Consider the following 25,739-nt stretch of genomic DNA (forward strand, 5'->3'; position numbering starts at 1 on the left):
AAAAAAGAAAAAAAATGTTTTATGGTCTAGAAAGTCTAACAAGAAGAAACTAGAGACAAGCAATGCTAAAATATAATTTTCAGGTCTAATTCTCAGTAATTATGAGGAGGGGGATTAAACAATGGCAATTACGAAGAAATGCAATTTTGAAATTTATCTGGGATATAAACTTCCGACAAGGTGTAAATCAGTCATGAAAAGCAAACCAATAGAACTGGACGTCACTTCTTTAAAATGACTAGCAGTTGGCTTCCGGAAGTAGACAGTTAAAAAGCAGGATATGACAGATGTGAGGTCTGCAAGGGGGTGTCCCATGGAGGTGTGAGAGCTCCCGCAGCCCTCCCCACCCTTGAGAATGGGTGATGAAGGCTGTCTCTGTTTTGTAAAGTGCTGTGGGAACACAGAGTTAAGCTCTCTCTCCCCCTTTCTCAACCATATTGCTGCCCCTATGTAGAGATTTTAGAGCTGCCCCTGGGAATGTTCTATCCCTGAAGGATCCCAGGATCTCAAAGGCTAACTGCAGGGAACCATCTACAGAGCAGAATGCTAACTGCGACTGGGATTCCCCTCGGTGATAGAACATAGGAAGAGCTTTCCGCTAGGGCAAGGAATGGGCAGAGAGGAGCTCCAAGGATGCCGTTGCTAAAATTTGAGGAGGAACAAGCATTTGGCTTGGCAGACTCAAGTTGCTGGGGACCAGAGCAGGGATGCAGAAAGCTGGCTGTGAACTCCAGCACACAGTTAGCTTGGCCTTGTTTTGAAGCATCAGACGAGGTTTTCTGAAGTTGGCTCTTTGAGTCTCATAGCGCTTGGAATTCTGACAGTGCACCATGCCTTATAAAGGCAACGTGTTGAGGGTCTACAACTCAGTATATGTCCACCCACAAGGACAGCTGATGTTTTAATAATCAAGTAGTGCTTAATCTCAGTCACTGAGACGTGAGATTCACGTGTCTAATAAGATAAAGGCTGTGTGATCATCTCTACATGTTTAATACGGGGCAATAGGCATTCCTAACACCTTGCTTTGGAGGACAGCAGTGGTGGCGTATCATTTAGAAAAGGGATCTGGATTTGGAATTCATTTACTGGGAAAAACTCTTGTCAGCTAGCTCTCTCACTATCAGTAGATGTATCAATAGATATGAACTGGGACATGTCACTCGACTTTCTGAGGCTCCATTCCTTCTGGAAAAATACAAATATAATAATAATATTGGTACACATTATTGGTTATTAGTTAACACCATTATTATTATTATTATTAGGTTGTTGGAGGAATAAAATAGACAAGCTATGTGAACATGCTTAACACTGCTCGTTTCCTGATACATATTAAAGAGACTGGTTGGTTGGTTTGTTGGTTGATGCCTTGATTGGCTGAGAGTTCCAGGCGATACTCACAGCAGTGATCTGAGGTTGAGATTGGTGCACATTGTTTTGCAAAAAGTAAGAACTGGCTGTTCTTTTGCCTGTTTCATTCTACTAACCAACATTAATAGCTTCCCCATTATGCCTGACTTGCTATTTTGTGCTAAGAACAGAATGCCCTGCTACTAGACATTGAAACTTGGCCTCTTTTGATGACTCTGATGGGTTCATATCACTTTGGGAAATTTTTATTGTTCTTAATTTCAAAGTTCTCTTTCAGAAGCTTGCTGAGTTAAACATTTCTCTTGTATCTGTGTCAAAAAGAGGGTTCAGACTTCTTGTGTGTTCTTGCTTACTCGTGGGACTGACAAGGACATGATGGGACCAGATGGAAGAAGCCTAGAGAGAAATGGGCCTCAGATCACTGTGGAATCCTATCGTGCACAGGCCATTTCAAATCCTTTCTGGAATAAGGGAGGGTAAAATGAGGAATGTAAGAACATGTGATACTCACAATTAAAATAGTGCATGTGAGGAAGAATAGCTTGTTGTCATATTATGCAATAATATGATGACGATAATAGTCATCACTTATTGAGAGTCACTGGGACTAGGTCTCAAGTCTTCTGACTCCCAGGCATGGTGCTACGTGTTTTGAGGATTTCATTCTCTATAATCTTCACAACAACCCTACTTTACAGATAAGGAAACCAAGGCTTAAGAGAGTTGGGGTGACTTTCCCAAACAAATTGTTTTAACTTAATTACATATAACTAGTAATTGCCTGAAAATGTCATTTTTCTTCCACCCTTACCACCAAGTTTATTTTCTTACTGGTGGGAATCTGATGTTAGACTACTACTAAGTTTCAGTCTCACAAAGTCATAATCACATATGACTGAGTCTTTACTGTTTCTCAATTTCCTAACCTGTAAAAGAAGACTCATAACACCTTCCATTGTCATTTATATAATGCCATGCACACACACAAATGCACACATACACACAGAGCATCTTGGGACCTTTCATAAAAGTGGTAGAGGGTCACGATCCCTTACTAGAAACCCTTGTGGTCAAAAGTGTTTCAGAATTCAGAATCTGTATATACTATACATTCCGTAATATCCCCAGCAGTCTGTTGGATGCACTCTGTAACAAAACACACTACATCTCTGCAGCAAAAATGAGTAGATATTCACTATAAGTGGGATAAATAATGCATATCAATAGTCTTGAGTCGAAGTTTTCAGTTTTTAGAGTTTTTTTTGGATTTTGGATTAGCAGATACAAGATTGTGGTTTTATTAGTGGTATTCAATTTAAAATCACAAAGCTTTATGTTGAGACTGATTACAGGGCAACGTGATAGCCCGCCTTACCTAAGCTGGAATTCCAAAATATCTTTACTATCCAGTTGGACCAATGGGACTCGAGTAAATCTCTTAGTGTCATCTGTTGGGATTTTACGTTCCATTCCCCTGTAATAATCTTGAAGCAGTCTCTTCGTATCTTGGAAACGGTTCAGTTCTGCCTTTAATAGAAAATATGAATGTTAATACCCAAGACAGAACAAGCTGATCTGTACATATGTTCTATATAAGCCCTGTAAGCACTATTTTATTTTTTAATAAGATTATTTATTTATTTATTTATTTTTGGCTGTGTTGGGTCTTCGTTGCTGTGCGTGGGCTTTCTCTAGTTGTGGTGAGCAGGGGTTACTCTTCGTTGTGGTGCGCGGGCTTCTCATTGTGGTGGCTTTTCTTGTTGCAGAGCACAGGCTCTAGGCCCGTGGGCTTCAGTAGTTGTGGCACGTGGGCTCAGTAGTTGTGGCTCATGAGCTCTAGAGTGCAGGCTCAGTAGTTGTGGCACACGGGCTTAGTTGCTCCGCGGCATGTGGGATCTTCCCGGACCAGGGCTCGAACCCATGTCCCCTGCAATGGCAGGCAGATTCTTAACCACTGCGCCACCAAGGAAGTCCCTGTAAGCACTATTTTAAAACATTTAGGTTGAAATCAGTTTTCTGGAAATTAAGAAAGACAATTGGCTTCAATTGTATATCTAAAATTTCATAACAATTAAAGAAAACTAGTGAGTTTGCTTTCTCTGTACTTAGTACGATTCCGCTTAACAAGATGACATTTCTATGCCTCTTAACAAAGTGACAAAATGTTGTATGAAGTCTGAAGTAGTGTATATTATTCATTATTTTGACATTAGGAATTCTTCCTGTGTCCAGTATTCAATCAACCAATATATTAACAAACATTTGAGTGTCTTCCGTCATAGGTAACATATTAGTTGATTTGGGAGATACCAAAAATATTATATATACAAATACATAATATAAATACAGATACAGATACAAAAAAACTGAAATGCAAAATAAGACTAGGTTTTGGTCCTATAGGACTATGTAATGTAGCTGTGGAGGAATAACAAATGGTGAGGTAAAGGGATAATGAAGAGTTCTCTTTCCACAGTTTCCATTCTTGCTCAACAGGAACAGAAGCGTGATCACTCGTCCATGCTGACAACGAAATCCCTCTGCTGGCTTTGCCAGTAGGTATCTTGAGGGACAGGAAACGGAGAAGCATAGAGGAGCATCGGTTATTCCCAAGTGACTCCCTTGCAGCCAGGTCGTTTCCCTTTGCAGTAATGGTGACATGCATGCACAATGAGACCCTGCACAGTGTCGATTACACAAACGTAGAGCATGAGTTTTCCAACCTGCTCTCCCATTAGGTGTCAGATCAGTTAGCATATCTGTGCTTCTCTCTGGTGGTGTAACCATGACCTCCATCCTTTGCTTTAGTTAGTGGGGCTACTTAAACCAGTACCTGAGGGTTTAAATATTGAAGCTCTTATTCAGATGTATTCCATAACAGTTAGTTAATTATAGAAAGCATCTTTTCTAAAAAGAACAAAACTGACCTGGTGTTCAAAGCCCTTTGCTGAACCTAACCCAGGATATTTATGACGGGATCCCTATATTCAGCAAGCAATTAATATGGCCATTTATTTAATAAAACATCAAGAAGTAGTCTTGTACTACCATATTCACAGTTTGGAACAAATAAACGTCTGCTCTGCATTGTAGTCTACAACAAAAGACAAGGACATTTTCAATAGGTTTCTTTTTGATACAGAAAAGTGTATGCCAAATTGCTCCTGAAAAGCTGTTCTCTGCATTATTAAACTTTTCTAGCTAAATGATTGAAACAGGAAGAAATTTATTTGGTTAATTTGAATCTATGTTGTAAATAAAATTACCATTCATATATAATCTTAAATAATAGAACATGTTTTAAATACTCTACTAGGATTTTAAACACATATATGTTTAACTTTTCAAGCTAGCATTTTGAAATGATTAGGAAAACTAAACATTTTTCTCTTTCCCTCAGAGAAACCAAATCAAGCTTTAAAATATTTATTTATGAACTAATCTCACAGTTTGACAATAAATGTTTGCACCTTTTGTGCTTAGATTTGGTAAAACAGTAGAGAGAAAATGATTCTTGTAAACTATACTCAAGAGAATCTGCACGATACCACATTTACAATGAGTAGCATGCAAATATAAACCCAATTTGGACAAATTGAGTACGGACTAATAACTTTGGGGAATTAAAGAGAAATGTTGTGAGGCTATAAAAGTTGTTAGTAAACCATAGTATTACATCATTTGGTAAATATATTTAGACATCAGAAAATTTTTCCTCCTTAACTTAGAGAACTGAACTCTTTAATTATGATTAAGTTTAGTAGATCCTATTCTATACAATTGGTATTCGAGACAGTGCTGGTATCCATGCCTTAGGCTAACCCTGTTATATTATTTTATATAAAATATTAATTTATTTGGGGGAACATAATTTGATTCATTATACAGCTAACTATGAATAAGATGCTGTCATATATCATATAAGCAGAATTGATCAAAAGTCCTCTCACATTTATGGTAACTAGTAAATAATGCTTTCTTACTGTTTCTCTCATCACAGAAACTTAGTTTTGAAAGAAATCTTAGAAATCATTTAGCATAGCATTTTCTAAAGTTTATTTCGTAGAAGCTTTGTCCTATAAGCCCTTAATGAGCACCATGCAGGGGAAAAAACAAACAAAAACTTTGCAACGTCAAATAATTTCAGAAATGTTGGGTTAACACACCAAAAGACTTTCTTTATTGCAGGGCATCTTAGTATCTTAATATGTCAATATGCTTGTCAATCTCCCAGGGAGAGGGAAGGGTAGAGTACATAGCCCTTCCCAAAGTCTTCTGATCATCAAGTCCTTGTTTTGTGAAACATCTTGTAGGACTAGTGTTCCGTGGAATCCACTTTGGGAAACACTTATCTAGGCACAGGCCCTTGAAAACTTTCATGAAGATTCTTTCCCCTCCATAAATATGTGCAAGCTTCTGCTTATGAGCTCCTGGACCAGCAGCTCAAGTGCCTGAAAAGTCTGTTATTCGATGGAGAGTTCCAATCATTAGGATCGTTCTTCATTTATTGAACTGAAATCTACTACTCTCCTGTAGTTTACAGCTTTGGGATTTTATATGATCATGCCAATCAGTGCAGAACTAGGCTTCTTCTGTTCTAGGTGGCTAGCCTTTAACTATGTGAACGCCGATGAAAAAGCAGTGGTTAGGGGTACTGGCTCAAGAGTTAGATTCCCTCAGTCCAAATCCCAGCTCTCCTACTACTGGCATGTGGCACTCGGCAAATCGCTTCATCTATGGTTGCCTCAGTTTCCTCATCTGTGAAATGAGGATTGTGAAAGAATTCACAGCCTAGGGTTGTTGTGAAGGTTTAACCTTCACATGAAGAGTCCTTAGAACAGAGTAAGAACTTAATAAATATTAGCCTTTATGTCCTTTACCCTCTTTTTTCCTAGTTGGCTTTAGATGTGGACTCTGTTTCTCAGGGAGAGGGTCTGAAATGTAGGTCTTGTGGGGGGTAAGAGTTATACCGTTTCCAAAAGAGGCACATATTGCTTGGACTAATGGGAATGATTTACAAAAATTCTCTAATCCCTTTGCCTTCGTTATTGGGTTTCAGTTATTTCTACCATAAACTTTTGAAACAGCTGTTCCAGCATTCACTCTCCGCTTACCCAAACTGGTGTCCCGGGGATGTTACCCAGGCAGGTTTAGGCTGCTGCCTGTCTTGCCTTCATCCTCAGCACAGCCCATGCCTTGTAGCCCCCACCTGGATCCCAGAGTTAGCAATCAGCGAGGCTGCTCCTGCTTCTCAGGCCGCTGCCTCCCGTGGTCCAGCTTGCCCCCGAACCCCGGGCTTGTCCCTGTGAGTGCTGGAAGTACTCGCATCCACGGTCATTTGTTGAACAAGGATTTATTGAACACCTACTATGCGCTAGCTCTGGCGATCCTCAGCTAAATATTCTCATTTCCCGCAGTAACTCCTCCTGTAAGCTAATCAGTTCAAGACCTGAAAGGTACCCTTTTCCACTCTATCCTCACTGCTATTTTCTTAGGAAAAAATACTCATGTAGACACAGCTTGACCAAGACAGCCTTCATAATCCTCTCAGCATGACTAAACTATAGACAGGTTTCTTCCTAACTCCAGACTCCTGACCTCCCTTTTCTTAGAGTATTTACTTTAGAAAACTTGTCTTTGAAAGTCCATTCTCTGTCCCTTTGAGATGTAAATCTTTTCAAAATCTTCCTGTTGGTTTTAGAAATCAGAACTGTCTCTCTGAGAAACCTGGGAACCATCTCTTTGAAATGTAAGCATATGAAATGAAAATAGAACTCCTATGTCCTGGTCCTCTGGGAGGAGAGGAGTCTGACTTAGGAAGACACCTTGCTCCAAGTTGTAAAACTACGTGCATCAAGAAGAGAAGGGAGAGTTTACTTTTCCTTTAGACGAGGCCAATCAAGCAACACAGGTTGCGCATGACACCCCACCTTGCCCCAGTTCTTAAAAACTCTCCAGCACTTATTCTTGGCAGAGCTGGGTCTCCAGACTTGGTCTGTGCTCTCTCCCCTATTGTTGACAATACCTTGGCATAAAATCAACGTCTGTCTCTTCAACTTGTCCAGTGCAATTCATTATTTTAACGGGCTGCAGAAATAAATTAATCTGATTGTTCCGATGAATGGTCTCTTTTTCCAATCTGGACACAAACGTTTTTTGGGAATCAAGTGCCTGCTGAGTCTGATCCAGCCCACGCTCTTGTGGCAGGGCTGCTTTCCCGGGGACACTTTGGGTGTCCGCTGGGAGAGGCTGGCGTGGTAACGACCCAGGACAGACACCATCTCTGCTGCCCCCTCCACAGCTCTAGGCCACCTGGAAACAGCTGGTGAGTTGTAGCTTGAGATGCTACCAGTTCTGGTGTTTGCTTGGCCGGGGACAGAATGGGTTATTTCAGCTAACCTCCTTGGCAAGTTGGAGCTCAGGCTGGGCAGAGTGCTGTGAGTAAAACAAGCCCCTCGCACTCCCAGAGGAGTGGTTACAGGACGGACGTGGCCATGGAGAGAAGAGTCTGTGTCATCCTGACCGGCCGCTCTTACCTGCATCAGTGAGAAGAAATGGTTCATCGCGATTCCCATCGAGTCCTGCAACCAGCTCTCGTTAATGATGGCCAGACGTTCCTGCTCTGCCTCTTCCTTGCGGGCATCACAGATGTCCCACAGGCGGTCCCGTAAATCCTGAACACAAACACTGCTGTGAGGTTTCAGAATCACAGCTCAGCTGACCTCCGTATAATAACACTAAAATCCTTTGCCTGTCTAAATGTGCCTGAAGAAAATTTAGACCTAATACACTCATATATTTTATCCCTTCAGTCAACAAATATTTATTTTGCTTCTACTCTGTCAGGCCTTACCTTTCTAAGACCCCCTCAGCACACCTTGTGCCCAGTTCCGCAGTTTACTTTATTCATGGGGTGCTATGTTTTAGGTATTCTAATCCTTCCTCACAAGATCTGATTGGCCGAAAAAGACCTTTCAGGGAATTTTTGAGGAAATGGTGTATTGTTGGTGGAAGAAATATGCTGCTTTATTGAATCCGAGGGCATAGGCTTGTTAATTAATCATGAGTGGAGCATGTCATTCTCCAAGAAATAGGGTCTGAGTTTAATAGGATTGTCTGAAAATAAGCTTTGTATTACAGAGCTAGCAGTGAAAAAAAAATCTTTTAAAGATCCCAGCTCTGCCACTTACCAGATCCTGAGGAATAATGATGATAATACCTTTCTATGTGTGTCAGTGTTCAGAATATAAGTCATTATACTTATATTGACTCATTTAATGCCTCACAACCACCTTGGGTCCTATTATTTTCTTCATTTTGCAGATGAGGATACTGAGTCAGTCACAGAGAGGTTATTTTCCTAAAGTCACATTATGAGCAAGTGGTGGAGCCAGGATATGAGCCTGTGGTCTTGTCTGTACCACTAGATTAGGGCTCAGTTCCTTGACCTGTGAAGTGGGGATATTATTTACCCTTTGGATGTGCTGCAGTTAGCCTAAGCCTATAAAGCACTTAGCACAGTATTTAGCACACAATAATTCCTCAGTTATAAACAGTATCATAATCTTATTCATAGCAATAAAATATCTGTTTAATTAAAATCCCATTAAGAAAATATATACAGTCCAATAAAACTTGACAGTTTTCACGCTCGTAATAATTTATTGAACATTTACTGTGTGTTGGGCATTGTGTTCAGTGCCTGATGTTGATTACCTCACATATCCCCACAGTAACCAAGGGAGAAGTTTCTGATGAGAAATTTGATGCCCAGAGAGGTTGAGTCACTTGCCTATGGTTTCAGCGTGGTGAAGGCAGGAATTCGAACGCAAGCAGTTTGATTCCAGTGCCTACAGTGGATTTTACTTCTGTGATGCTGTGTTTATGGAACACTTAGCATTTTGGTTTGTTATCTTGCGGGGGCTTCACATGAAGTGAAAACATCACAGGCATTTTTATAGCTCTACGCTAATATCAGAACAGTACGCCGTTCTTTTAGAGCTGATCTTGATGTCCCCCTGGTCTTTGCACAAATGCTATATCAGACATCAGTGAGGACAGGCTTCTGCTCCTCGAACATTTATACATTTTCAAAAGACAGGAGAGGAAGCAGTTGAGGAGAAAGTACAAAAGCAGGAGGCTGGGACCTCGTTTCTAGTTCTCTTTCTGCTCCCGACTCACTGGGAGGCCTTAGCAAGTACCAGTGTCTCTGTGGCTTGGTTTTCTAATGGTAAAGTGAGGACAACATGATAGCAGAACCTTTCCATTAACTTCTTAGGACTGGAATGAAAGAAGCCAAGAACAAGGAATATTACCAGGAATAAAGAGGTTAACTACTGGCAAATAGGATTATGGATTTGTCATTTCCAATTTTGCTTCTTTTAAATATCTAATCTGTCTCCAATAAACATATGGTACTTTTGGAATACAGGAAGGCCAGGATTGTGAATAGGCAGGAAAGAGATAGGAAAGGCAGATATGTTTTAGGATTACCGTTTGAGGAATGTCTAAGAACAGGTAAAAGACTTCAGTTTACTGGGACATTGATTAATTCAATACCTCCTGGATTAAACCCTCCAGCACCCTGGTCATCCAAGTTACCATAATGCCTTCACTTAATTTCAATAACTTCCCAGTTGTTTTTCCAACTGCTCTCAAACACACCAAGCGTCCTCCCTCTTCAGTGCCTTCGCTTTTCCCTATGCCTGATACACTCTTCCTCCCCAAATCTGCATGGTTTATCTGATTCAATCTCTCCTGTCCTGAGTTTGCTCAAATATTGCCTTCTCAGTGGGTCTTTCCACAACTATCATATACTAAATGGTACATCAACGTTCCTTCCCTCCCTGCCCTGCTTTCCTCCTTCACATAGCTCATATTATCAGTGACATACTCACTATACATTTACTTGTTTATTGCTTATCCTTTGCATTCTGGCCCCCAGAACATAAACATCCTGAGGTCATAGGCTTTTTGTTCAGTGTTGAATCCCCCGCACCTTGTGCAGTGCCCGGACCATGGTAGATGCTCAATAAATATTCACAGAGCAGATGAATGGGTCATGGGGTAGAGCTTGGGAATTTGTTGTTGTTGACAAATAAATACTGAGATTATAATCAGATATGACTACTAGTAGCCTATACTTAAGGTTGTGGAAGGGGAAAGAATTCCCTTGACAGGATAAGGGGCTCTGTAAATCTACACAGGAAAGACAAAAGGTGAGAGATTGAAATCAGGCTTCATGTACATCAGAGGACCTTTTCTAAAGCATCAGGGTAATATAGTCCATTTATGAATTTATCAAAATCTGCCTGTCTACCAAGTGCCAGGCACTGTGCTGCTGGAATACAAAGATGTATGAGATTTGGTACCTTCCCTCAAGGGATCTATTCAATAGAGGCAACACTTTAGGCTTTCTGGGATGTTCCCTCATTCCCCTTCTGCCTGACATCAACCAACCATATAACTGTATCCAAGAGAGGCATGTACTTAATACCAGGCTTGGACACACTTACATGACCCAACAAAAAGGTTAGGAGTCTACAAAATAGATGCCCAGAATGCTCTTGCACCGCTGGCCTTGGCTTCTCATTCCAGAAGCATTGGCTACCATATTCTCATTCTGAACTCAAAGTACAGAAGAGCGATTGTTCTTGAAAGTTGGCAGGTCAGTGTTCAAACCATTTCCCTCCTCATCCTCACACCTCATGAGAATAAGAAGGGGATGAATTAGGCTTTTGAAGTACAAGATTTGAGAGTGTGGAAACTCTGGCCCCGCGGGTCATGGATTCCCTTACATTCACTCTTTGGTGTAGTTCAGCCTTCGTTTCCTCATCATTCCACAGGTCATCAGGAAGAGAGTTGAAATCAGCCTGCCACTGAGATACAAAATCTTGCTTGTGGTCCGGACGCCTTAGAAACTGCTGGAAACCTGTTCTGTAAGGCATTCGGAGAATCAGACGGAGCTTATCTGTCCCGCCTGTAAACTACACGGTTGTAACTTTGGAAACTTTACTTACCTAATATCATATAAGTAAGCAATCACCGTATGCTGGCCTTCTCTCAGGTGCCTGAGTACTGTTTTGATGGAATTTATATATGAATTTTCTATCAGTTTCCAGTAAGGTACTAAAAACGATTGTATTTCCTGTTAAATGGTAAAGCATAACAATCATAATTTCAAAGTGAAGATTATTCTGTGTAATTGAGTCAAAAGGGCACTACTAAGCAAGAAGATCAAGATGCAACTGCAGCCACTTAAGGCATCTCTGTGAAACTTCTTGCTCCTCCTTCCTCCCCCTCCCCCAGTTAAGTCCTATTTCAAATCATTCTTCGTGTCTGAGCTCAGACATATTTTTTTCCAGAAATCCTTCCCTGATCCAACAATTGTATAGGGTCATCCTCTGAAGTTCTGAAGTCCCACCTTAGCACCCTGTACTTCTCTCATTAGAGAACTGATGGCATTCATTGTAACTGCTTATTTATTTGTCTGTATTCACCTCTAGAACAGCAGTCTCATAAAACCAGGAAGAATTACTATCTTATTCACCACTATAAACAGTTTTTCCTATAATTACCACAGTGTCTGGGACATAGTAAGTGCTCAAGAAATATTTATTGAATGAATGAAATGAATAATCACAGACCTCACATTTTGCCTAAGTTGGAGAACACCTAGGGTTCATGTCAGGGTGATGATGAGTTATTTCTCTGAATTCCCCCTTGATGTTTTACCTTTGCTGTAAATTGCACCATGAAAATCAGAAAGTTTCTTTTACATTATCTTTAATGATACAAATAAACAATGAAAAATAAGAAGTAATCAAATTGAAATAAAATTGAAGATACATATTATATTTTAATATAAACTTGCTGTACTAATTTTTCCCTTATTGGTTATGCATTTATTTATTCAGGGACTTGCACATGGGGACCTTGGAGGTCATCTGGGCTAACTTCCTCTTCAACTGAGAAATACCAAGAGATCTAGAGACAGATTATCCAATCTCTGTGGACCTCACTGATACATTAGGCACATTTCAATGCAACCCCCTCCAGGGTCACACAACTTGTGTTAGTGGAAAATCCTTCCTGTGTTGAGCAGAAATTTGCCTTTCTGTATTTTCTACTTATAAGCCCTAGCTGTGCCCTTTGGAGAAGGACAGTCTACATTCACACCATCTTCCCTATGACAGCCTGTCAAATGTTTGAAGACATTGATGAGGAGAAGTAGGCTGGGATTCAGGATGAAACTCGCTTGCTTTTGTATTTCCAGCATCTAGTACAGCATTTGCAAATAACAGGTACTCAACAAATGTTAATATAGATGTAAGCAGAGTCACCTGAACCCAATTTTATCATCAGTTAAATTTTCAGGAGACTGGATAGCTTCATCTGGTTCTAAAGGCCTATGATTCTATGTCCAACCAAACTTCAAGTATTCATTTATCATACACATTTACAGTTCTTTCAATGCTCCTCTGACATTATTTTAACACCTTTCTCTTACCTAGAGCCCCTCTATGGTTTCTAGTTTTTCATGATCTCTCTTAAAAGATGTGGTATCCAGAGTGGTGCTGAAGACCATTTTAAGTAAGCTGACTACTAAACCTCCCTCCTGGTGACTTCAAGCCATTAATTAACATTCTGTGCAAGGAGAGTTACAACCTAGGAATGGACCTAATTGAACTAACATCCTGTTCACAGTTCTTATTTACTTACAAGAACTTCATGAGAAATTGTCAAATACTATTTTGAATTCAAGATATACTATGTTCATGGTACTTCTCTGACTCACCTACTCAACCTTGCTATCAAAGAAAAGGAACAGGCCAGTTCAGCAGGACTTAGTCTTAGTAAACCTGTCTGACCTCTGGGTGATCATTTTGTATGTTACAAGTGCTCAGAACGCATGTGTTTAATAATTTTCTTTCAAATTTTGTCAGGGATTAACATCTGGATCATTGGTCTTGTATGCTACTAAATCCCATCCACCTTTTGTTAAATATTTAGTCATTAGCCCACATCTGGTCTTCTAGATTCTCCCGTATCTTCTGTGATTTCTATGAGTTATCGACAATGTCCCATCTGTAGTTTATTTAATTCTCTGGGATGTTATTTTTCTGGGTCTAGGCACTTGAACTTATGTGATGTGACTAGATGTTAAGACCTATCCTTTCCAATTAAACAGTCTTCTCTTCATTGACTGAAGCATAATAGGAAATTGGGTAGCCAAAGCAAGTATCCTCCAAGCTTCAGAAGCTAGAAAGAAATGACCTCTCACTCCACTGCCTCCTTGGTGGTCTCTGAACCTTCCCTTGGGGCTGGCAAAGGGATAGGGACCCAGGCTCCCCTTGAACTTGGTTGCTGCCTCCACCTGAGAGAGCCAGATATGGAAGCAATCTCCCTCTTTCTCTCACTCTGTCTCTTTCCTCATGCCTATTGAGGTAAGGTATACCTGGGGTCCCTGGAAGACCTGGAACTAGGGTTGCCAGATAAAGTATAGGATGCCTATATATACTTCATTGATTATCTGAAATTCCAATTCATTTAACTGAGCATCTGTTTTTCCTCACCATTAGTAGGTAAGCTGTGCAGCTCATGTGTGAGAAGCTTAGAGTAGAAAAGGTAGGGTAGGTCATGTGGCCTGCTTTGTTTCCAGGTTCTAGGCTAATTCTGCTTGTAGCAAAAGGAGTTCTCTACATGGTTTCACTTAGGTAACTAGAGGTCCAGGCTGTATATCCTCCCTTCGTCCCTCCAGACCAACTCCCCATCCTTCTCAGTGATTGCTCTAGGAGGCTAACTCATGTGAACTACTTCAGGAAACTCCCTTGCCTTCCACCTCCCAGGCAAGAGATGTGAGAGCAGGAAGGACATGAGGTCTGGTTATATGCTTCCTTGCTTCTCTCTGCTGGTCACTGTGGGTGGCTGCATCCTCTGGGAAGGCCACAGCCCCTGGCAGGTGGCCCTCTCCATGCACAGGTCTTCTTGAGGTCTGGACATCTGCTCCCTGTCCTCACCTTCTCAGGCCTAGGGGTCATAATAGCTCCTGGCTATCTCTTGTTGAGGGTAACAATCTAATCCTTGTAGATTTTCTCATTTACTGGCCACATACATAAAAATCATCCCTTATTCAACTTTCTTTAAATTATCTTCTGTTTTCTGCCAGGATCCTGACTAGATGATCTACAATGGAAGCTGGTGCCATATCTCAGTGTGAATATTTATTTTTCACTCATGTTCTCTATTTCCCTCTTGCCCTCTATGAATTTATTTCTCTCAAGGGCTTCAATGTTAGGAATAAAGGGTTAGATTTTAATATTTTTGTCCCTCACTCTCCAACTCCTACCAAATAATATCATTTTAATTTTATCTCCTTCCTAACAACCACTTCTGTATCCTGCTTCTATGACAGTTTTTGAATATACTTATTTTTCAAAGTAGCTACTATTTGGCTGAGTGATATTAATTACACACATCTGTAATTCTATCATTTAATGTTCTCATCTTCAAATATTTTCTGTTCTAATTTCTCCCTCAATGCTAATTAATTCATCAGAGACTTATCAAGAATCTCTAACATACTCTTCACTGTATTTGATTCTGTATTGAATACAGTGAATTGTCCCACATGTTCCTACCCTCCCCCAAAGAGTTTACAATTTAACTGAGGAGATAAGTAAGACATTTCCCCAGGATTGCTCAATAATAATTGCAATTCATGATTGGGTCTCAAGTGCCTGGCACAGATGGTCAGGGCTAAGAGTTCATAAGAGTAAGAAACCATGGAGGACCGGAATTAAGAAGACAGGGACTGAGTCTTTCAAAAAACTCTTTGTCTTTTAAAAAGTTTTAAAAGAAAGACCATTCTGTGTGATTCTCCCAAGATGATTTATCTATTAAAGCAGCCCGATTTGCCTAGGTGACAACTGGGCTTTGCAGCTGTCAGAGCATAAAGAACTGAATGGAGCTTCCAGGGCTCACCTGCGTATCTCCTTGCCTGACACTAGGGTACCCATTTAAAGAGCTCAGGCCAGATAGCTCTCTGTTCTTTTATTAGTTTAGTTAGCTTCAAAATTTTCCTTCTATTTCTAAAAAGTCAGGGGTTAAACTTCACTTGAAAGCATTATGATGTGGGCATAAGAGCATGGTTGGAGGGCTATAATTTGCTGGATATGTGTTCTGGGGAAGATATTCTTCCAGGAAACTGCATCTCTGCTTGTCCCTGGGGTGAAAATTGGTCCTCAAAGAACCCATTTGTTCCCCTGATTGCAGCACTCAACAGCCGCTCAAAGCATGACTCAGAAATTTTAGGGAGCAGAGAAAGCATGGGATGTGATTCAATGAGTATTCACAAAAGATCACCTCGGCTTTTTGATGAATATATATATTACCAGCTACAAAAGGCCTTTCGGATGGTGCAAATAATGGTGTGAATCTTCCTATAAAGAGGAGAAAGAACAGATCCTACTAGCTTGAGTCTAAACTGCCATACCTCAGGAATTGGTTCATTCACATACACCCATTCTTCTGATCCTGGCTTAGATGGGGGTGGCACTGCTGGAGCAGGTGACACATCTGTAGAGTCAGCAGGTGATTTCTTTACTGGAACTTTCCCTCCTGGAGATTTTCCTCTGGGAGAACCTTAAACATGCATATTAAATCATGCCATTACAAGGAGATGAATGGGACCAGATTGTGGTGGATGGATAAACCTATGATGCCATGGATTTCAGGCAATTCATTAACTACTTTTTAAGCAACTTTGGGCAGCCTTATCAAATAAAAAATAAAAAACATCGTTCTCTATAGCCTCCAAATTAACCAATAATATCTATAGCAATTTTTTTTTAAAGCAATGCAACTTCTCTTGTCCAATTAGCTATGGAAAACAACTTGATATTTTATTTTCATCTCTGTCCTTGCTTCCACAATGAACACATGGTTTTTACAAAGTTTAGGCGCCAGAGAAAAGTGTATTTTATTTACTATTGCAAAAACTGGCAAATTAAACACTCACCCTGAATGAGAAAGAGGGTAGCTATAACAGGAGCAGTGCTCTTGGTGTTCTTTGAAACCCAGGGGAGGAGCAGGGAGAAAGAATGCTATTGTAGGAGTCAGTGAGGGATGTAGGGGAGGAGAAGGGGTACCTCCTGAATATTCCCACATTCCCTGGATGAGACAGAGGGCTTCTGAGCGGGGAAACTATATCTCTTTTTACAGTCAGGGTGTAGGGATGAAGGCGACTGCTGTGCCGTAGGTCTGGCTGAATTAAGACATGCGGGGGAGGGGAGAAGAAGGGAGGGGAGAGAAGGAGAGGGAATAGGAAAGAGAGAGGAAGGAGGAGAAGGACGAAAAGGAGGTGGAGGAGGAGAAAGAGAAAGAGGCCTAATTTCAGCTCAGAATCCAGAAAGGGCATGTACTCCACTCTCTGTGAGAACATCCAGGGGGAATCTAGACCCGCGAAGCAGTACCCTTATGGTCTGAAAGGTCTTGTGACTGATCAAACTACCTTAACTCAGAAAGCACTGATATTTCCTTAAAGGATCAAAGTTATAGTTTAGAAATTCACTCAGTTTAAATTCCACTTATTTTCAGTTTCCTTATTAAGATTTTAGATGCAGTTTATAGATGCCTGCAGAATTTGCAGCACTTTCTTTCCCCAAAATATATTTCTTTAATGAGTATTATTTAACGATAATGCTGTTTAGAAAAGTAAATATATCTTCCACTTTTATACTAGTTTAAAATATGTGGATTATAAGTAGAGGGGATATTGTTAATTATGTCATATGAACAGTTTAAATGACTTCTACTTATACAATTAAAACCAGTATTCATCATCTACAAGTTTAAAGTTGCATCTAGGTTTTTTTTAATTAGAAAAATTTAAGAGCATCTTTGTTCAGGTGAAAACCAAAAATGTTCATAACTTGATATATTTTTCTATATGATAATTTTTCATTCTCTGAACTGAATCTCTGGTGAAATAAAAGTGACAATACTATGGCCACTTTAAGATGATTTCTCAAAGGAGAATTCCTAAGGAGAACTTTGTAATTATAAATGTGAGACTGGAATGAGTTTCTTTTTCTTCTTTTCTTACATATCAAGGACATTCAGTGAAAACTGAGGGAGCCAGGGAACATTTTTGGACAATGTGCTTTGATTTCATTTAACTTTTATCTAGTTGTTAACAATGAAAATGCTAAAGGGTAAAAGATTTGAATGAATAAAAATGTATCTATGTCACCGTGAGTGAAAATAGGTGCCACTTTTGAACAAAATCTATCGACATCTCAAATGTCATGAGGGTCATTCCTTTTTAAGTACCACCCATGCAACCATGTGAAGACTTCAGTTTCTAATAAGATATTTGCTTTCATTTGGAAGTTGGATTACTGAGTCCTCAATGTGGCCATTCTTCATGCATAAAATTCTGGAGAGTAATCTATGCTTGGCATATAGTAAAGATAGATTTTAGCAAATTTTTTTTCCCAGTTATAAGAACTTAATGGTATTACACAGAAGCACATGGAGTGAGAATAAGTATAAATAAAATGAGGTCAAAAGAAAAATGCAATTTTAGGACATGGGATTTATTTAATCATTTTATCAGTAAAGAAATGGTCAAAGTTGAAACGATAGAGCAATAGGCTTGAGCAAAGAAAATAACATAGTAGGAGCTCAGTAAAGGTAAGAATAAACTTCATCAATTGATGAGAGGACATTAAGAAAACTAGAACACTTTCAGATTAAGTTGGCACTACTCAGGGAGATGAGAGGATTGTAGGAAGAAGGAAAAGATGTGAAAGTCTGATTTTTTTTAAAAGAAAGGCATTATTATTACCTTTCAGTCCTAAAATATTTCCTAGTAGGATCTGAGTAAATTAAGGGCTTCCCTAGGTAGAAGTTAGAAGACTGGTTAACAGTGATGGCTTTCTTATTGCCTTGCTTCAGCGAAAAACGACTCTGGGTGGTAACTGAAGTGGAGACTCAGGATGCCTTGGATAAGATGAAAATTTTTGCTCTGCAGCAACGTGGCCAGGAAGAGAAAGAGGTCAGTGCCAGGTAAGGAGCCAGAGATGGAACATGAATCAGCTTATTCTCTAAATCGCTATTGAGAAGCTATTTTGGAAAAGTTTTCTCTCCTTGGTGTCCTAGAGTTCACGTTGTTAGTCTATGTGGAGCTGGAGATATGGAACATGGGCAACTATAAAGTAATGAGGACTGGTTATTTGGAATCCTTTATAGGACCTGATTTTAGTATAATTGTACTCAGTGATAAGCGTTGGAAACTCCTTAAGTCAATTTTGCAAAGGATTCCCCTTTTTTGCCCACAGTCTTTAATAACTTGGTCTGGAGTCAATAATCATATCCCATACTTATTTAGTCCCATTTACTCTGAGCCAGATTCTGTTCCAGCTGCTTTTTTGTATATTTACTAATTCCTTACTACAGCCACAGAGAAGTTACTTTTATGACCTCATTTTACATACGAGGGAACTGAGACTCACTAAGGTCAAGTTACTTGCCCTAAGTCACTTGTATGGTAAATGGCGGAGCTAGAATGTCGGCCCAGGCAGGCTGGCTCCAGAGTCCATGCATTTGACTGTCATACTTTATTGCCTTTTAGTGTCTATTGATGTAATTCATGTTCAAAAGTGTTCATTAGATTGATAGTTAGAAATTTGCAAGCTAGAGTAGTTCTTTTAATACTATTTGCTTGGCTCATAAATTGATTTTAAGACTGTGTTCTATTTACATTGCATTACAATTAAATTACAATTTAATTTTTCTACTTGTGGTGAAACTTTTATTAAAAGCTACAGTCTGAGAAATCAATTCATTGAAAGACTCATACTAAAGAGTATAAATAATATCATTTAACTCATTTATATTAGATGATGGTATTAAGGCAAAATCCAGGGAAGCTATGAGAATAGTGTTGAGAGTTAATATGGAGTGTAGGTTACATTCGCCAAAGTGTAAAGAGGCTCTAACTTTTCCTTCTCATAGGTTAATGATTCCTAACAAAACACTACCTTATTTATTTTGACTCTCAATTTCCTCATCTTTGAAGTGGGAAATGATCATTTACGCCTCACAGGTGGTTATGAGGATTATGTGAGATTATAAAAATTATCTTGTATAGTGCCTGGCATAGGGTAGGTACTCCATAAGAGGTAGTTTGTTACTATGGTTATGAATTATATTATCAAAGGAGATTGTTGAATTTTGATATCTGAACCATGATTGTAAATTAATCATCAACTTTCTGATGTGTGGCATCAACTTTCAGATGAAACCTAACATGTTTTGCATGTGCTCTAAAATCTATTAAGACCTTGTACATTGCACCACATACTCTCCTCTGTTTAAGGTCCCAGGTGATAAAAAATGTATTTTAGAAATTAATCCTAGAAGAACTTAAGGATTTTAATTTCTATTTCAAAGTATTGTTATATACATGTTGTTTTTAAAATTTTAATCCAACAAATATTTTGGGCAACAGGACATCTTATAAGTAATACATTAGAAATAACTGAATGTTTCTGATATTCCAATGGCTAAAATAGAACAGTAAGTCTTGGGCATCAATATAGTAATTCTTCAACTTTAGGGATCACCAGAATTCCCTAGAGGGCTTACTAAAACACAAATTGCTGGGCCCCTCCAGGAGTTTCAGATTCAGTAGGTCTGGGGTGGGGCCAAGCATTTGTTTTTTCTAGTAAGTTCCCAGGTAATGCAGACGCTGCTGGTCCAGGACTGAGCTTAAAGAGCCACGATGTTAGTAGATGCATCTAGGTATTTCAATTCCATTTCACTTTCATCTTTTTTCTCTGTTCTTCCATGTCTTTCCAATTAAATGTTATTAATGTTTATAACATTGACATAACATTTATTGCTACGTGGCCTGGTAGCACCTAAAGTTTACGTCAAATCAGAAGGCAAGCACTGGAACAGTCCCAATACTAATACATGGACAGGCCAGAAGAACTAAAGAGGACATGAGTTCCAAACATTTATCCCACAGATCTCTAGTCTCAACAGATACCCCTCCAAGAGAGAGTTCTGCAGCCACAATGTTTTGGGATATTACATAGTGTATCTCCTACTGCCTTAGAGATAGATGATTACAGGAGATACATATCTATATCGACATCTATCTCAATTGAGATTAAAAACATTTTAATTTGGTGTAATTCAGCATTTTCTGAAATTGGTTGATTAAGGAAAACTCTTAATTTAGCCCTTAATTAACACCTCCTATGTAAGGTCATAGAGTTGAAAAGCCCTTATTTTATGAAGGAATAAAATGGGGCCATGGCAAATGGTTGAAGATAATAAGAAATGCTTTAAGAACACCATAAATAGAATTGCAAATGGCATTTCAGTGTCCAGATTCTGGAGGGAGAAGGTTGGGATTGATCTAATACACAGAGAAAAATAGGGATGAGTCAAAGATGCCAATAGCAGGAAACAATGATAAGTCTGAAGGAAGGAAAAAGGAGATGGTTCCTCAAACCATAAGAGATGTTTTCAGTTTAACTGGTATCAAACAGCCTGTGAGGTAAACAGATAACCAATGACTAGTGTTCACTCCTAATGGAATTAGTTCCAAATATTAAGAATTAAAATCATTAAGACTTCCTCTTAATGAAGGAAATCCTGTTATACATGCCAAAACAACAGCATTTCTATGTAAAAGAAAGACTTCTAAATCTTGATCGAGAGTTTACCTATTTCAAATATTATTGAACACAGTAGAAATTGTGTTTATGGAAATAGAAACACAATAGTAAAATAAAAGCAAAAAAATGTTTGAAAGTTCTTGAAGTTACTTAAACTGAGCTAACTGCATGACTCCAGTGAATATATATATTTTATTGGTTGAACTTGTAGTTGCTTATGGTTTGAGTGTGTATACTTTTATCTAAGGATGCTCTCAAAGCATGTGAATTATTATGTCTAACGATGATTTGGCACCTAATATGCATAAATATATTTAATTCCTATTTTTGATGATCCTTCATTTGCTTTTGCTGATCACAATAAGAAAGCAAGGGATGCATAATGTAAATGTGAAAATTATTCTCCTATTTGTAAACAGGTGAGATAGAGCAGAGCATAAATTATAGCCAAAATTATAGCTAAATATTTCATCTCAGTGCTAACTCACCAATGACTCTAGTTATATAAGCCTATCAGGTCATATAATCAGAGAAGGGTAAGATTCTTTGAGAATCATGGTTATGCATATTTAAATGCCAAAATAAAGATCCTTTTAAGCCCATCATTTTGTGAACATGGCACAATCTTGGGCTGCTACTACACTGGCAATTTGTAATGAAAAATTAAGCAAAGGTACATACTTCATGACAACCCCCTTTGTATGTACCCTGCAAAAGTCAACTGTATGTGTCCATAACTGCATTTCAATCTTTAATTGGTTGGTGTAGCAGCTTCAATGTACAATCTAACTAATATGCTTTTTAAAGCCTATTTTCTTCTACCAACTATTAATTATTTACAAAATTTTATCCGCCTTATTTCACAGAAATAGTTAAAATAAAATAGAAAAGAAAAAGAAATTAGGGTCAGGAAAAATACAACTTAAAGTAGAAGGTCAAAACCAGAAGAGGAATTAGAAAGCAGACTCTGGGATCTAGGTCCTTGCACAGATACTAAATCTTAGACACTAATTTGTTTCTGTACTTCTAGATAGCCAAAACAGAAAAGGAAGTGCTATCATTTAGAGGTGCTAATTATCTAGCCATGCAGAGGAAGAAAGATTTTCCAGTTCCCTGATTCTGAATGAAATTTCCCACCTACGATTTCACATAGGGGCGACTTAATGATATAATGGGCATACTATCCCTTCAGAAAATAAAATACCAGGTTATTATTGGTATAATAAAAGTTTTACCTCCACTGCTATTGTATTGAGGACTTTATATCAAAGCGCTTATCAGTGAAAGCAATTCCATGGGGGGTCCAAGAAAATACGGTTCAGCATGTAGTTTTCTGATGGCGAAGCTTAGCCCAAGGATAACGCCTATAATATCTATGACGAATGGATATTCTGTACCTTAGATATTCTCTAAATTATTCCTCACAAGCCTCACTTTTCTCAGCAGGACCTTTGCTAAGACCCAGGCTACAGAAACACTGAGGTTCTGTTTTATTGGCAAGGGCTTATGGTTTACAAATGCCTGAGAGAGGTATTCAGTGTATACTACTACATGAATATAGCTATTTTCACGGAAAATTATAAAATGCAGAATTATATTTAATCATATCTATCTTGATCTGTACCTTTTCTTTTGAGTGAAGTTTCACTTTTCTTCCCTTTTCCTTCCTGAGGAGATTCTCGATTACCATGCGGGGGTTCTAAACAAAATTCAACACATAAATATCATTGATGATTTTCTTCAATATTCTGGGCTATGATTTGTAAGCAATCAAATGTTATTTCTCAAAAACAGTTATATTTGTGAACTGCTTAAAATGGCTTAGGCCTTTACTGTGAGTTAAAATTAATCTGAAGACAGACTGTAGATTGAAATTTCTTGAATGACAACCCTGATAGTACTATTCTATTTTGTGACATTGAGAGGTTGAGTCCTAAGCTTAATATCAACATTTGGTAGTGAATTTGATTGTAAACTCTTTCATGCAACATAGTTGCAGAATTTTAAAAGTTAGTCACAAGTCCATTTGAAGTAGATGGCTCTATTTGGATATAGTTCACTGGAATGATCCCTATACAATAAGACAACTGGGTCTGTGATAAGAATCATGCCAAAACACCTTGAAGAAGAGTTAAATAACCACATTGCTTTGCTATGAAGCATCTTTGAACTTCTATTGACCCCACACTTGGTTGCCTTGTGACTTCTACATTCCACTGTGCATTGACTGTAACTTGTAATGCAAAGGATGGTTTGGGAATATATACGTTGGGTTCCCCGGAATCTAATTCAAAAACATATTGGAAAGGGGAAAATGGGAAACTGATGAACTGGAGGTCAATAAGATGTCCCAAATAATCATTAGTTCTTTGAAAAAAATCACTACATCCCACATAATTTACCAAACAAGTTCAGTCGTCTTCCTCCCTTTGCCCTGGGCTACAGTTTTTTTTTTTTTCCTTCATTGGAAGAATGTACATATGGGACAATTTAAATGCTTGTGATGGAGAGATCATCTGACCTATTCTTTGTATTTAGAAGTGTTTGTTAGTTATAAGAATGTGTAAATACATAACTCATATCACTTACATTTAGACATCTCAGCTCCAAAAAACAAGATTCCATAGAAATAAGACAAGTGAAGGAAAAAAGGATTAACCCTGAAACTTTGTTAATCTCCATAAAAGGACTTTTAAACCTCCAAATAGTTGAACACCAAACTCATTCATAAATAAATAAATAAATCCAAACATTTGAATTAGTTGCTTTTTTTTTTTTTTCTTAGAAATAAGCTTAATAAAAGAAGTCTAGATCACCTCTTAGTTCCTTTAATAACAATACTCTGGGTAACCAACCATTTAGCTCTAAACTTTAGCAACAGGCAACAGCAAAGAAGGTAAAAATAGAGACACCTAAGACGTTAAACTTATAAAGTATTGTGAGCAAGTCTAATTTCTGCTGGGGATAGCACACACTCTGCCTATTTTTAAAAATTATTTCTAAAATGTATTCTGAAATTGCAAAATATATTCCTAGCAGCACGGATAGATAGCAAGCACTACCATACTTTGTCACACTCAGAACTTTAGTTTTAAATTAAATTCTGACATTTGGTAGTAGACTTGATAATAAACACTTTAATGGGACATAACTGTGAAGTTTTTCAAATTTAATCTCAAGTGCATTTGAAGCAGATATAAAATACAGAGCTGTAAAAAATTAATAAACAGAAAGCACAAATAAATAGAGTCAGGAAACCAGAAGGGGGAGCTCTCGTGCCCTAAGAGGACAGCATTGCCCAACAGGAGGAAGGAAGACTCCTCTTCTTTCCTGGCAAGGACTCAGCCAATGAAAGCCATGGACTCATCAAGTACTATGTCCCTCCCAACTTCCTTCTCCTCTATAGAAGCATTCTCCTTCCCTTGTCATGCGGAGACTTGCACATGGCTTGCCGTGGTTGCAGACCCCGAATTATAATCTCCTGCTGATTCTGAATAAACCCATCTTTGCTGGAGAAATATCTGGCAGTCCATTTGTTTCAGGTCAACAGACCCATATACAACGTAGAACTATATTTGGACAAAATGACTATTAGTACGCAGTGTACTTCCTTCTTTACCCTATTTCCAACCCCTTTTTTTTTTTTTTTTTTTAGTAAATAATTTCTCTTTTCTTCTCAACTTTTAAAGGAGATTGTAACTGGATGTTTGCTTTGGGCTTGTTCAGAAGCCTTAGGCTTTTAGTTCTGTAAGTATGTTCTTTTGAAAAAAACTGTAAGTTATTTATATAAAAATAAACAAACCTGGCAACTTCCCTTCCTAAAATTATTTATCCCAGCTTCCCTGAGCTGTAAGGGCAGCGCAGCCTGCGCTATTGCCTCATCAATGTCTACTAGCACTGAGATCCCCTTGCAAGGATGCGTTGCAGTTGGAAGGCAGTAATTGGGCCCCTGGGGATTAATTCTTCTGTACATTTTTAAAGATCAGGCACTAACCCTGCCCTTGGTGGAAAAAAGAGACAGATACAACCACTCTTTGAAGCAGCAATAGCTTTATTATTCCTCCCATGCACAGTATTCAAGTATACAATTTTATTTAATTTCACGAGCAAACTTAAGAAATTTAAAGGCTGAACCGTGTTGTAACCAGAAATGCTGAAGATGGGTTTCAGGGAATGGCTCCAATCCACAGATACTCCTGACTGTGAGGCCGAGGGGAGGAAAGGGAGGGGAGGCCACGGCCATAGGTTAAAGGCCTAGATGGGTAACTCCAGGCTCCCTTGAGCCTCTGTGGAAACTGTCTTCCCTGGCTAAACAGCATTTTTAAGGTTTCCATTTGTCCTTCAGACCACTGCTTTGTTTTTCTAATGGGGAAAGTATGTACGGTTAATTAATTGCTTTGTGCTTTATTGTTTCATATGATAAAATATTTTTTTTAGAATTTGCATATTTTGCCTTTAGTTAAGCCCCACTTTATTGGAGTACAATGGTCTTTAAGAGACCATAACATATGTTATTAAAATTTTCAAATGTATTTGTTTAATATAAATAAATTGAATTAAAAAAATCAGACCCATCTCAAACCTCCATGAAGTAGAAATATTATGGAGTTTAGAAATGCAATCATGACACAATATCAAGAATACCTAGGTAGACTTGTGTAACTGCACAGC

General features: G+C 38.6%; 1 protein-coding gene across 2 annotated transcripts in view; it reads right to left on the bottom strand.

The window, feature by feature from the left end:
* Positions 1-25,739, bottom strand: part of SPEF2 (sperm flagellar 2) — a 209,393-nt gene that overhangs the window by 79,653 nt on the left and 104,001 nt on the right. For both annotated transcript variants that reach the window (XM_082453670.1, XM_082453669.1), the window contains exons 19-24: positions 22,693-22,767; positions 15,869-16,017; positions 11,394-11,521; positions 11,172-11,310; positions 7,911-8,048; positions 2,750-2,901 (exon numbers count right to left, since the gene is read on the bottom strand). In XM_082453670.1, the coding sequence (XP_082309796.1) occupies positions 2,750-2,901; positions 7,911-8,048; positions 11,172-11,310; positions 11,394-11,521; positions 15,869-16,017; positions 22,693-22,767 (781 nt within the window). The remainder of the gene's footprint in view (positions 1-2,749; positions 2,902-7,910; positions 8,049-11,171; positions 11,311-11,393; positions 11,522-15,868; positions 16,018-22,692; positions 22,768-25,739) is intronic.

This window comes from Balaenoptera physalus (assembly GCF_965194825.1).
Source record: "Balaenoptera physalus genome assembly, chromosome: 3".
Taxonomy (NCBI): Eukaryota; Metazoa; Chordata; class Mammalia; order Artiodactyla; family Balaenopteridae; genus Balaenoptera; species Balaenoptera physalus.